The following is a 14010-nucleotide window of genomic DNA, read 5'->3' on the forward strand; positions in this document are numbered from 1 at the left end:
ATGCTCCTCCGCCACCGCCACCACCACCGCCTCTTGTCGCGCCCGCGCCGCTGCTTCCCTCTCGCCGCCCTGCGTTGCGTCGCCATGTCCTCCTCCGCTTCCCCCTCTTCCTCCACCTCCACCTCCGCGGCCGCCTACTACCACTGCCGCACCAAGCACAGTCCCACCGCCGGCTACGCGCGCGGTCCGGGACGCCTCGACTGGGCCAACCAGCCCAACCCCTTCCTCCGCTTCTCCCCCGCCCCGCAACTACCGCTCCCCAACCCGCCTCCGGTCGCCCCCGTCCCCTACCCTGCCCTCTTCCACTCCCCGCCCCCGCCGCCGCAGCCGCTCGCCGTCGACTCCCTCTCCTCGCTGCTCTTCCACTCCCTCGCGCTCTCCGCCTGGAAGTCCGCGGGCCTCTCAACCTGGTTGCTCCGCGTTAACCCCAGCAGAGGCAACCTGCACCCCACCGAGGCCCACCTGGTCTTCCCGCATCCGCGGGAGGCCGGCCGCCTCGCCGTCGCCCACTACGCTCCCCGCGACCACCTCCTCGAAGTCCGCGCTACCGCACCAGTACGGGATCGTTCCGCGATTCTGTCTGCGCCGGGGATGGCGGTCCTGGTGCTATCGTCAATCTTCTGGCGAGAGGCGTGGAAGTACGGGGAACGGGCGCTGCGGTACTGCAATCACGACGTGGGGCACGCGCTCGCGGGGTTGGGACGCGCGTTTGCTAGACGGGCTGTCGGACGAGGACCTCGGGAGGCTCGTTGGGGGTGGACAAAGGGAGCCCGGCTACCCCACCGGAGGAACCGCCTGACAAAGTGGTCAAGGGTAAGGCGCCGTGGGTGGAGCGGCAGCATCCAGATTGCGCTGTTCTGCTATTCCCAGCTGGGTCTGAGCCTGAGCTCGACTATGGCAGAATGAGTGAGACGCTGAGGGGGTTTGATGGGCTGGAGTGGGTGGGGAAGGCAAATGCACTTAGTAAAGATCATGTGGTGTGGGATGTGATATACAGAACAGCAGAGCAAGTGAAGAAGCATGGCCCTGCACCCGGAGAACGGTTTTTTGTGATGCCACGGCAGAAGAGTCCAGCCCTGTCCAAAGGACTGTATAATGAATTAACAGCGCAGGAGGTAGTACGGCGGAGGAGAAGCGCGGTGGACATGGACGGCATGCATGTGATGGGAAGGGATACGTTTTATCAGATGCTGATGCACTGCCTCCCATCAGGGGAGGTTAGATCAGGAGAGCGGCAAGGGCAGCAGAGTGCCCTGCCGTTCCGTGTATTACCATGGGAAGCAGAGGTGCATGCCGCACTATTTGTGCATCGTATCTCAGGGCTGCCAAGGGGGATGTATTTCCTGGTCAGGAATGAGGAGCATTTTGATGCATTGCAGCATGCCATGAGGCAGGACTTTGAGTGGGTTAAGCCAGAAGGATGCCCTGATGGTCTCCCACTCTACAGGCTGATGAAAGGGGATTGCCAGAAGTTTGCCATGCAGGTCTCGTGCTTTCAGGTATATGAAGATGTCAAATGGTGTTGTTTCAGGCTATTCATTTATAAATTATACTTAGCATTTGCTATGCACTTAGAGATACGATATCTAGATACATAGTTAAAGCAATGTATCTAGAAAAACCAAAACGTCTTATAATTTGGAATGGAGGGAGTATTTGATTTGCTTTATTATTTATGATGTTGTTTGCTGTGCTCAGATTTGCGCATTCCACCACTAGTTATGTTGTTTGTTCTGCTATATTAACCATTTGAAACTAATTTTAATATTCCTCTTTTAAATTTCCCAATTGATCGTGAAACTTATGCTAGTACCTGCAGATATTTTAGTATTTATCCTCTTTTTTTAATACAGGAAATTGCCTCGCATGGGTGTTTTAGCCGTGGGATGATTGCTAGATTCGAGCCTGTGTTGCATGAGAAAGGTGAATGGATGTATCCCCGTTTGTTCTGGGAGACTGGCATTCTTGGTCAAGTGCTTTACCTCGAGGCCCATGCTGTTGGAATATCTGCCACAGGAATTGGATGCTACTTTGATGATGCTGGTAAGTTGAGCTGCCATTTTAATAGCTCAATCATAGTTTTGTACTTTGTTGGTTGACCATGGAGGCATTGTTTTTATTCAGCAATGGTCCTCTTACATTAGCTGATATAGGTGCAGGGAGTGTCTACAATGGTTAATAACATAATTTTTTTTTTGAACACCAACACACTCCAGTCAATTTGCTCTAAAAAATCTCCCATGCTGTTCACAACATAGAGGAGCAACAGTTTTTCTATTGAGCTTTGCAGTTTATGAACATTAAAGATCTGGTGATTCATGAGTAGGGTGCTCAGCATTTTGTTTTTGTTCCTCGAACAAGCAGTATCATTTCATTTAAGAAAGAGTAACAAATACAATACCAACCCCACCCCTTACAATATCAATAACCTATTGGTAAATGAGGAACATTTTACATGCTATAAAGGGACTCTGTTAAATACTAAGCACATACTTTGCTAAAATAAGGCAAATATTGTTTGTGAGAGTTATCTAATCAGTCCACTATCTTTGCTAGTCTTCAAGAATATTGGTGCCCATTACTGGATTCCAATACTCTTATCTGTATTGTACAACATTGCTTTTAGAATGATATATCGTCCATATTGTTCTGTAGCAGCTGTTGTGCTATTCACTAATCCAGCTGAGAGGCAACACTACCTAGAAAAATAGAATGATTAGAGTATTGTTGGTTGAAGGGCGGGCTTGGTGCAAGCGGTAGAGCGCCTGTGACCGGAAGGTCCCGGGTTCGAGTCGCGGTCTCCTCGCATTGCACAGGCGAGGGTAAGGCTTGCCACTAACACCCTTCCCCAGACCCCGCACAGAGCGGGAGCTCTCTGCACTGGGTACGCCCTTTTTTTTAGAGTACTGTTGGTTGTTGTCATGTGTTTAGGTTCTTTTATTCAAGTCCTTGTAGGACAAATAACTTTTGTTTTATTAGAGGTAAGACCCCCTATGTTTAGAGATGTCCTTAGGGTAAAACCTAGTTCATTTAAAAGTGACACCCCTTATCTCAAGATTCTGAAACCACCATATGCACATACCAACGAAGCACAAAACGGATTAAATACTTATCTCATTAGAGTATTTCATGCCTCAATTAAGCATGCTGCTACTAGTTACTACTATCTTTTACAGAATCAAAGTATAGGTAGCTTGTGGAAATATCACAATGATTGCTCTTGATTTCCTGATTGTATTGACTTTGTGAAACAATACCTCCTTGTACGCTAGGTTTATATTTTGAAATGGCGGAAATATTATTATTCACCCAATGAATGAACCTCACTTCACTTCCCCAAATCCCAACCTAATAATAAAGTCCACCTTCTTCAGTTAGTGCAATAAGTCATGCCTCACAACCGAATGTTGTCAATTGTTCCCTTGTAAAATTTGAACATGAAGAATGACTATATTTAATGAATAGAAGGGTGTATCATAATGGGCATAGCTCTAATGACTGATGCGTGCCCTATTCTGCCTCCAGGTATTGTATAATTGCCGTAGATATGCATTTTAGTCCTAACAGTGCAGTAGTTGATATTGTTTTTTAAGTGTTGCAGATCAAATGTTAGTTTAACAAACACATTTTTGTGATCAATGTTGAATCATGATGGGATATCTGCGCTGCAGATAGCGTTGCTTGGTTGAGAATGTGGTAGTAGGATAGGTGATATAGATTGACCCAGATAACTGATGGGTTACGAAGAGACTTCTTTTTGGCTTTTTCCATTTGTTCACAAGACTATTTTATATGGGTCAGTCTTCTTGAAATCAAATAAACAACTTCTAAACTCAGAGAGCAACTCAACTTTTCATCTAAATACAAAAACCTATCATTGGCTATTTGATTCATTGTTATCTCTAATTTCCATGAAAAACTGAACTGGTGTCATCTAGCTGCTTGTTTAAAAGCATCTGATGTTTTAGTTTGATAGTTGATTGTGTGAGACCCATAACAATTAGAAACGAGATAGAAAGTGTTTTAGATGTTAATTCAATTTCCTTGTAGGCATATTTGACATAGTTAACATAAGTTTCCTGGGGTTAAAGGGTGTTCGTTAGATTCTGAAGGATAGCCTTTTGTATCCTTTTTTAATCAAGCAAGAACCAAGAATAATGAATTACTCTTGCCATAACCCAGAAGTTCCCTTGCATACATTGTCTATCTCCTTATACCTTTAATCCCCTTAAAGCGACGCTATCTGGTTTTCCTTAGCCTGGTGTGAATTAACACTAACGACAGAGAATGAACTAATTATCATGTCTTTCACTGTCAAATGTCCTGAAACAAAATTGGTTTACATGGCCCTATGCAGTATGCACCCAACTCTCTCACCACTAGGTATCATCAATTTCTACATATTATGTCATTTACAACTATTTCTCAGAAATTTGGTGAAAGACAAATATGTGTTAATGCTTCACATGACTAAGCTCTAATCATGTTTTCCTAATAGTTCAGCTGTCTAGCTTAAGAATGAGATCATCTCAACTACTCAATTGATCAATTCTTTCATTTAATATTTTGTACATGTTACATGCAAAATGTTTAGTTTTTTTCATGAAAAACACGGGTTGGCATTAGATACATCTTTGCAGCACATTGCTCGATTTCCATGCCCAAGTTGATTGTTCCTCTTCACCTCTTGTCATCGTGAAGCACAAGGTCACTTCTGATTTATGATGCTTGTTTTTTTTTCTTAATTATAATCCATGATGACATCTTGAATACGCCCTCTTGTCATTATTTCTCGAAGTTTCAGACAGACAGCTAAATGCGGGCTAACATGGCTGTCTGAAACGTCAGTCATTATTGACCCGAGGCAGTAATATTCTCCATATTTCCAGTCAATTCAGAGAGTTGGCAATAGTTTAACTGTCCACTGTGATAGCTTCTATTTCTAGAATTTTTGTGTAGCTTCTAATTTTCTAGACTTTTTGTGTAATTCACGAGGCACTTGGCTTGAAAGGCTTGGAGTTTCAAAGCTTGTACCATTTTACAGTGGGCGCTCCTGTGCTTGACAAGAGGATAATGAGTCTCCCAGCTTACCCTGGTCCCGGAATTGACGCATGATTTTTGCCTTGGGAGTATTTTCTGTCGACAGGGAAAAAAAAACAAGAGAACAGGGGAACCTGACTATTTTGTTTTATGTATGGCATGCCTGAAATGTATGCATAGCCTCGGTACTACCCACTCTTATTTTTGTAATGGTTAGCCAGGATGATCTTATGCGTAATGTTGGTACAGTACGTTCGGATGTTCCAGTGTGCGATTATTGTGGTCCTCAACCAGGTATATAGTTTTGTATTGTGCAACTGATTTTTTTTGTCACATTACTAGAATAACCAAGGTGTACAAAAATGTAGAACTAGCTATGTAAGAAGAAAAATCAGGGGACAAACTGTAAATCCTCTTGCGGCTATACAATTGGAGCGAATTTCTGCATGTGCAGATTGGTTTCTGCCCCCTGTCCAAACCAGCTGGCGTCTGTAAACTGAATGTGTGAATCTACCTGCTCTCTTCATTGATCCCTGTATTTGCTTTTGACGTCTTCTTTTGAAGGGAATTTGCCGCAGTACGTGCTAATAGCTTCAAATATGCCTTGCCCTGGTTTCAAATATTCATTCAGGCTTTATTTGGATATAGTTGAATTCGCATCAATCCAACTGTGCTGGTGTGGATTGGAGTGAAACTAACTAAATTCTATCTCATTCAACCCCAACACATGTGGATTGAGATGAATCCAACATCGTCCAAACAAGACCTCCATGCGAATAGAGTGATGAAACATAGCCACCTTACTGTTCCCACAACAGTCGTTTTCGAAACCGGTACTAATACACTCAAGCAAGCAAAACACACCACGCGCTTAGCTTATGATGATGCTTATACTGATTTGTTGTGAGAGAAAAACGTTGTTCGTTCGCTGAAAAGTAGTGTTGAAGTATCTACAACAAGGTGAAGACAACAGGGAACGAATCATCCAGATTTGTCCCGTTCTAGAGACAGCCGTAATGCAGTTATTTGTTGTTTTAGATAGCTAATTAATGCTAAAATTAAGTTTTGAATTGAACTGTTCTTTATTATATTTTGCTGAAATAAGCGGTCTAATTCTCTTGGGCACAAGAGATGATGATGCCGAATTTATTCTTTGAAGAAAAAGAACATTCGACAACAGCAGCATTCTCCCCGTTACCTCCACACAAACATTTCGGCTCTCCTGCCCTGTTATCGACTCCCTGAGTCATGCATGAATGCATGCGTCGGTGAGTGGGTGGGCGCCGATCCACAACCATGTACCCAGACTCTCCTGCCTCACCTTGTATGGTTGGGCGCGGCGCACATGCGGCGATGGAGGGCGCAGTGAAAAGACGCAGCTGCAAAGGCAGGCAGTGTTGCAGTGATGGACCGCCACTAGCGGCGTGGCGATAATGTTGTTTGCCAGGACCTGCTAATTGCGGAAACCGCACGCCGAGCCTATCTGCATGTCGTCTTCGTGCCCTGCCAGAGTGCCGCACCACCACTTCACTCTACCATTTCGTCCAAGCCACTCTTGATTCCTCTCTTGAGGGCTGAGGCCACAGCCACTTGACATGTCCATGTCCATGGCGATCGTTATCGCGGCAGGTTTATTCCTGTTCTTTGACTTGCTCTCTCCACATTAGGAGTAACTGCAATGTTCAAGCTCAACGTCAGGGGGGGCACCGTGTCAATTGTTCGACACGATTGTTCGCAGTACATTCTCTACTGTTATTACGCAGCATAAGTACTCGTACTACACTTTGGGTATCCACTCGTGCCCCTGTATGAAGTTGGCGACGCTGTACGTGTCGACGTGGTCCTTGGGCACCTGGCTGCTCCACGCCACCCTCCGGCTGGCCGCGCCGCCTCCGCCGGGGCCAGCGCTGTCGTACTCGCCGTAGTAGAGGGTCTTGAGCGCGAAGTCCCCGCTCCAGGGCATCCACCCCTGCGGCTGCACGATCTCCGCGAGCGTGCACCCGAGGTACACCGTCCGGGAGTACTCCTTCCAGGGGCGGCCCAGGTACACGTGGTGCACGCGGGGGTTCTCGCGGTACAGCGCCAGGTACTCGTCGCTGCCGTTGACGGCGCAGCGGCTGAGCACGATCCCCGTGGGCTGCGCCGGGTCGGTGCGGCCCTGCGCCGTGACGGCGTCGTTCTCCCCCTTCTCCGGCCGCAGCTGCCGGGGCAGGACCACGAGCGCCGTGTCGTGGAGCACCGCGGCGGAGTTGCCGAAGACGAAGTCCACGGTGCCCGCGACGCGGCACCGGGTGTAGAACTGCCGCATGGCGTGCGCGTACAGCGTGTCCTGGTGACCCAGCAGCTCCACGGCGTCCAGCACCGTGCGGTCCCCCGTGGACCGGAACGCCACCGCCTGGTGCGCGTCGGGGCCCGCCGTGTTGGCGATCGTCAGGTCGCGCGCCATGAACCCGTCCGCGAGCACACCTGCAGCACATACTGCGTGTTAGCACGCGACTACATGAGTGATGGAGTGCACGACAAAGTTGAGACGGCGGTGGATCAGGCTCGCCCGCAGTTTCTTCTGGGTGGACTGAATGGCTACGAGAATCGGCGGCCGGCGGCCCTGTAGGCGAACCACGACACGCGGCACACGGCTTTCCGTTCGTGGGGCCGACTGGAGCACGGGAAAGTTGAGCGTTTCCGTAGCCTAGCGCTAGGAGCAGGCTCGTGACGCTACGCCGCATTGTCTCTTCCCGGCACGGACAACATGCATTGCTGGCCAGCGGGCCGAAACTGTTGGCCGATTTATTACGAGAAAAAAATATTATTTATTAATTAAAAAAATATGACTTATAAACAAACAGAGCGTTTGAGCTTGCTACTGTTGGAAAGTGAATCCATTTCGATTTGCCTGTAGGACTAATTGACTATCATGAATCCATTTGGATTTGTTGGTAGAGATTTACTGCCAGCAGTTATCAAATCATTTACTCACATAGTAACAAATATATTAGGCAGATTAATTGCTTGACACAAACACAGCTAGAGGCGCTGCTTCTGTCCCAACTTCTTAGTCAAAAAAAACCACTTGCAGTGTGCGCCGTGGCCTAAATAAAGGCTACCACTAAAGCAACTTCACCTCTAGACCTTTCTGGAAGCAACTTTTATGTTTATCTAGGCCACATTTGAAAAACGAAGGACCACAAAGTATTTGGACAACTCCAATCTGGTGAGCTGAAACTTACGTACAATTATCGACTTATGTGAATGCTAGCCAGCTAATCCTTCACAAAAACGATCGTACGTTCACTTGGTCATGTGCCATATGCCGGACGGCGACGTACAAAGCAAATCAAACGTAGGGCTGCGTCACAACATCTAATCAATGGAAATCGTTTTCGGTGCGGACAAACGGCTACCTTAATGCTCGGGTCACGAGATCGCATTGATTCCATGCAAGCACACGCGTACGACGCCGAAGAGTACGCTCGTTCATCAGTGTAGTGTGGACGTACGTTTCGCAGCAAGCAGGAACTTGAAAAAAGAAGAAGGAAAGGGGCGGAAATACGCGTATTTATACGCACCTACGGTGGCGGTGTTGAAGGTGGACACGCCGGACGTGTCGGCGTTGAGATCGCCGGTGATCACCGTCTTCCCCATGCCGTCGCCGACGAGGACCACGTTCGTCTTCTCCCACGGCACGCTCACCGTCTCCCTGTACACCCCTTCCTTCACGTGCACCACGAACGCGCCGTCGCCGTAGTCCGGCGCGACCGCCACCGCCTCCCGCACCGTCCTGTGGTCGCACCCAGCGCTGCACACCGTCGCGTTCGCCGGCAGGCCCTTGGGCACGCCGAGCGCGTCCACGTCGGCACCCGAGGTCGCGGCGGCGGCGGCGGGCGGCCAGTACCCGTCGCGCTCCGTCTGCGGCGGGCGCCAGAGGGACGTCTCGTCGCCGTAGCGCTGCAACGCGGCGAGCATGGAGATGTAGTTGCTGTTCACGGTGATGGTGGCGTCGAGGTAGGCCATGGCGTCGGAGATGGTTCGGGAGAAGTTGACGTACTTGTACGCGGACCAGCAGTCGTAGAGGTGGAGCAGCGCGGTGGAGGCGGAGAGCAGTGACGGCGACGGGGACGGCGAGAGGCGGTGCGAGGAGAGCGCGAGGAACGTGAGGCAGTTGGTGGCGGCGTTGGTGAGGTTCACGTTGGAGGAGGACGCCAGCACGGACTTGGCCGTGGTGACGGCCGGCGGGAGGCGCGCGCGGAGCGCGGAGAGCGTCGCGGCGAGGAGGTCGGCGGTGGAGGCATCGGAGGCGGCGCCGGAGAGCGTGGAGACGCAGGCCGGCTGGAAGCGGGTGGCGTTGCAGGCCAGGAGGACCGCTAGTGGCGCCGAATCAGAAGACGCTGGGGACGGGGACGGGGACGCGGACGGGGTGCGGTGGCGGTGGTGGCGGGAGGAGAGGGAGACGGGGAGATGGAAGAGGAAGAGGACGAGGACGAGGAGGGGAAGGAGTCGAATTGCAGGAGGCATTGGTGATGGTCGGACGGCCTTGTGTGGGCGCGCCACTGTGATGAGCGGAGTCGCAAATGGACCGCGCGGCGGCCGGGATGGTAGAGACGAGCTGTATAAACAGAGTAAAAACGGCGCTTAAAATAAGTCGGTCTAATTAGTTTATATTTTTTTAGTATAAATGAAAACGGTTGGAATATGCGTATTCAGAATAAGCTATTAAAAAATATGATATTTAATTATTGATTTCAATTTATCTTGACCGTAAGCAGTTTATATATCGCGGATGGATGGAGATGGGCCGATGGCTCGTTTGGAGAAGGGAAGGGTTGAATGGTGATTTTGACTGGTGCAGATGTAACGGAACGGAAAGTAGGGAGGAAAAGCATTCATGTCTCGGATGTGGATCGTTCCTGATGATTTCCAAAAAAAAATTCTTGATTTGGCTAGATAACATAAGGCATGTCTGGGGACTATGATCAATACTTCATGGCCTTCTAACAATCTGTTTGGATCAGCTGCTAAAAACTAACTAAAGAATCTACCCCACCCTATAATACATCAGTTAAAATAAATCTACACCCACACAACAAATATCTACTCCACAGTCATGACCTATGCTACATTCACACCCATGAATGCACCTAGAAAATATAACACCATCAAAACAGATACACCAGATTATCTCTTAGTCATTCTCTCTCATTACTCATCCAAATCCGACGGCTCATATTTAGTGTGTCTGCCCTCAGTCACCCTCTCACGAATCTATTAAAATCAAGGTTAATAAAACGTCTGAACCAAATCTGATGGCGACGGTTCGACGTGTGATGCCAAGCTTCTCACGCACCCACACCCACACCGCGCGACGCTTGAGCGACCAGGGTTTGATTCCGATCCCCGCATCCAATTTTCTTCTCTTCCGAAAAAAGAAACGTCGGGCACTCGGGCTGCCTCCGTCGATGCCACTGACTCCACGTTGCGTGCCTGGATCCCGCTGCCTAGGGATGGCGGCGTCGGTGATCTGCGTGGATGACGAGGCCGCCTGCACTACCGTGGAATGCACGAGGATCGAGAAGCTAGATCCCGCTGCCTAGGGATGATGGCCATGGCGGCGAACCTCTGCCTCCTCCATCTCCTGCCGGGGCCGGAGCTGTGCCTGAGGTCCCATGCGCTTACCCTCCTCTCCTTCTCGCGGTACATCTCTACCCTGACTCCACGCCGTCAGGCCCAACTCCTACTAATTTCTCTGCCCCCCCCCCCAAATTCATAAACTTTTGATTCTTTTGCAGGGCACATGGGATGGTTCATTGCCGGCGCGAACCTCCACACCAGAAGCTTGTGACCTGCCGGCAAGGTGCTTTCGAAGAGGGAAATGCAGGTGAGGCGTTGATGATACTGCAGAAGTGGTTTTTCAGTTTGGTGTTCTCTAGATCATTTTGGTCCACGATTGCGCTCTGTAGGGCGCCAGGGTTCGTCATCAGGGAGCGTCAGGCCAGTGGACATCAAACCGCTCTGCAGGGCGCTGCAGGCGTGGCATGGCACATGGTACTTTGCTATTTCACTCTACAATTTTGCTACAATAGTCTATTACAATTTTGCTATTTCGCACTTGAAACTACCATGATCACTTGATCAGGCACGCATCAACAGGAACAGGTCGATGCCATTTTTCAGGAGAATCAAACTTCTATTGCTAGCAGTTTCAGTGGCATTGTAAGTATTTCTCTGCCTAAAATGACACCAGTTCCAAGTCACATTATCACCCATGCTTGATTCAAATATTTGGCGTAGCAGACAAGCTTGTTGAGAAGTAGACACATATGAACCACATGATCAGATAGGGATTACTCATGTACTGACTTATTCATTGAATCCATGATCTTGACACAAAAAATCTGGTTACTACTAACTGTTTGATAATTGTTTTGGACTTAGGTGTTAATACTTGGCTGAGTTAATTTTTAAGTGGACTTTAGATTTTGGAAGTGTTTGTTCAGTGGGTTTAGAAGGAATAAGTGATCTTTTTAGTGCTTTTTTATATGTACCTTGTAATTATTTTAATTACTTAATTAGATAAATGGTTCTGAATTTAGGTGGTCAATCTGAAGCAATTTTATGCGGGCTAGATGAGGCCCTGAGAAGTATTATGGTGATCCTTTCATCAGTAAGTTATTTTTTTCTTCGTATTAAATCTTCATCATTTGTAGTTTCAGGTTTCTTTTGTGAATTTGTGGGTACTGGATAATGCAAAGGCAGACTATAGGTTTCTTGATGAATTACTGACAATTGCTTGATGTATTATCCTTTTGGTGATTGTTGCCCACTGTTTGCCATATGGCTGCATAAATATATTTCTGCAGGCTGTTTTTTGTTTGACTCCAAACAGAGATCATGGATGCATGTATGTGTTGTACTAGCTGAACCACTGAATTGGAACTGATCTTTTATTTTTTGAAAGTGAAGTGGAAATGATATTCTTAATTTGGAATGAGAAAAACTAATGTATCACGCTACAAACATAACAAGAAGGGAAGATCATCTGACTTCTGTATTGTTACTCTGGGTTCATGAGTGCAGGGATTTAGAAATTGTTTGGAACCATTAACGCACTAGCATAAGTTGATGTCGCACTAGCTAGTTGCAGAGGAACTCGCCTTTCTTTTTCTTTTCTTTTTTTAATCTATCATATTTGCACTGTATGGCTCAGATTTATAGTTTCTTAGGGTAATTTGTGGATGGTACATCATGTTGCAGCTGCAAGAAAGGGCTTAACAGGTTATTCCCATCTGACATCTCATGGAATTTGGTTTGTCTTAAGGAATTCAGAAAATCAAAATATCAGGTACTTTGATTTATGTAGTGTTTGTTTCAGTTCTTCGCTTTTCTATTTGAAGAACATCACTAACATATTTTTTCAATTCGATTGGATTTCAATTCAAATATTTGGATTGCATTTCCTAGGAATTTTTAGGTGGATATCACCCTTTGCGATTCAAAACAATTCCGTGTGCTGGTTGCTGAGTATATCAAGTGGGACCTAGGTCCATGGCTCAATTTCAGTGAGACATTTAGAGCGTTCTTCTGAAGCACATATCTGGGTTAGCATTTAGCAAAAAGCTCGAAGCTTTGCTTTCTCTAATCCTAGATTAACTTAGCATTTGCTATATATGTTTACTCAATTTGTATGAGCGTGTTCTTTTTTTTTGTTGCTTGTTTTTGTCATTAGAACTGGAATCTCAATGTGTCACTCTTATATTCTTGCTGAATTCTGTTGCATCTCATGGAACAGCAAGTCTCGAAAGAGGAAGGGGAAGGCAAGGCGAATGACCCTGGCGTCATGTTTATTGAAACCAGTGCTAAAGCTGGGTTTAACATTAAGGTATGCTTCAGAAATATAAACCGCTAGCAAATAGATTTATAGCTGGTGGAAATTTTATGAGTGCTCTCTGTCATTTAAATTAATTTCTACTTTATAAAACACTATATTGTGATGACTTTTGTTACTTGTTGGTTTATGAAGAGTGGTGGCTGTTTGAAGACATCTAAGTCAAGGTGGTGCCAGTCTCAAGCTAAACCTGAATCAAAACGGAAGCTTGTCAAGAAGAAAGCGGCGGCGGTTTTAAGAATGGAAAAAGTATATGTTACTTGATTGTGTAGTTCTCCTTGTTAACTGATACGGTTGGTTTTAAGAAACATCGTCGTTTTGTTATTTTAATGTACGTCTCTGAAATGCCGCCGTGGCGTTAGCACGGGCACTATACTAGTCTATCTAAATCCTCAGATAATATGTTTTGTTATATCGTACCTATGCTGTAGCTAACAATTAGATATTAACTGGTTTCTTCTAGCTAACACAGCTAATAATTAGCTGGATCGATCTAATAAACAGGGCCTCAATCTCCATCCTACAAATTACTATGAGCTTTGGCCACTACTCCATCATTTCTAAATTATAATTTAATTTAACTTTGGTGTGAGTTAATTTTCTACCTTTGACTAAGTTCATATAAAAATACCAACATCTATATTATTAAAGTAATTTCATTATATTTCTAAAGACATGTGTTGATTGCTTATTCATTTGAAATTGCATATGTTAATGTGTTTAAAAAATAGCTTGGTCAAAAATAGAAAAGATTACTTAAAACTAAAGTGAGCTATAATTTGGAGCTAATTAGGGAATAATTATTATCTACGCCTACATAGTGCTATAGATAGAATCTATGATTTAAATCGTAGCTTCAATAATAATTTTCGAGACAAGGCATTTTTGGAGTGAAGATTTTCATTATAGACTATCTTCTAAATCCTTTTTAATGATCTAGTGTGCACCTACCTTTTGAGCGTGATTATCATGAGCATTTGCATAAGAAAACTCTAATTTGCAAAAGCTACATGTTATGTACCGCTGAAAAACTTGTATTTTGTGTAATAATTGACGGTTCGGCAACTGCTCTGTCAATCTGACAACTGGGT

At 46.3% G+C, this 14010-nt stretch overlaps 1 protein-coding gene and 1 pseudogene across 1 annotated transcript; one reads left to right on the top strand and one right to left on the bottom strand.

Annotated features, from left to right (window-relative positions):
* LOC136453739 (uncharacterized) lies at positions 1-5409 on the top strand (annotated as a pseudogene).
* Positions 5410-6162: 753 nt separating this feature from the next.
* LOC136453740 (probable pectinesterase/pectinesterase inhibitor 51) lies at positions 6163-9616 on the bottom strand. Its single transcript, XM_066454296.1, has 2 exons — positions 8607-9616; positions 6163-7506 (listed from the first exon to the last, which is right to left on the bottom strand). Exons 1-2 carry the CDS (start codon positions 9550-9552, stop codon positions 6818-6820), a joined length of 1635 nt encoding a protein of 544 aa, XP_066310393.1. The 5' UTR covers positions 9553-9616; the 3' UTR covers positions 6163-6817.
* Between the last annotated feature and the right edge of the window lie 4394 nt (positions 9617-14010).

The sequence above is a fragment of the Miscanthus floridulus genome, chromosome 5 (assembly GCF_019320115.1).
Source record: "Miscanthus floridulus cultivar M001 chromosome 5, ASM1932011v1, whole genome shotgun sequence".
NCBI lineage: Eukaryota > Viridiplantae > Streptophyta > Magnoliopsida > Poales > Poaceae > Miscanthus > Miscanthus floridulus.

Excerpts from the sequence above, each read along its gene's own strand:
- LOC136453740 (XM_066454296.1), bottom strand. The coding sequence starts at position 9,552 with ATGCCTCCTGCAATTCGACTCCTTCCCCTCCTCGTCCTCGTCCTCTTC. Across the intron at positions 7,507-8,606 it reads CTTCAACACCGCCACCGTAG|GTGTGCTCGCGGACGGGTTC; the intron begins GTGCGTATAAAT and ends TATGTGCTGCAG.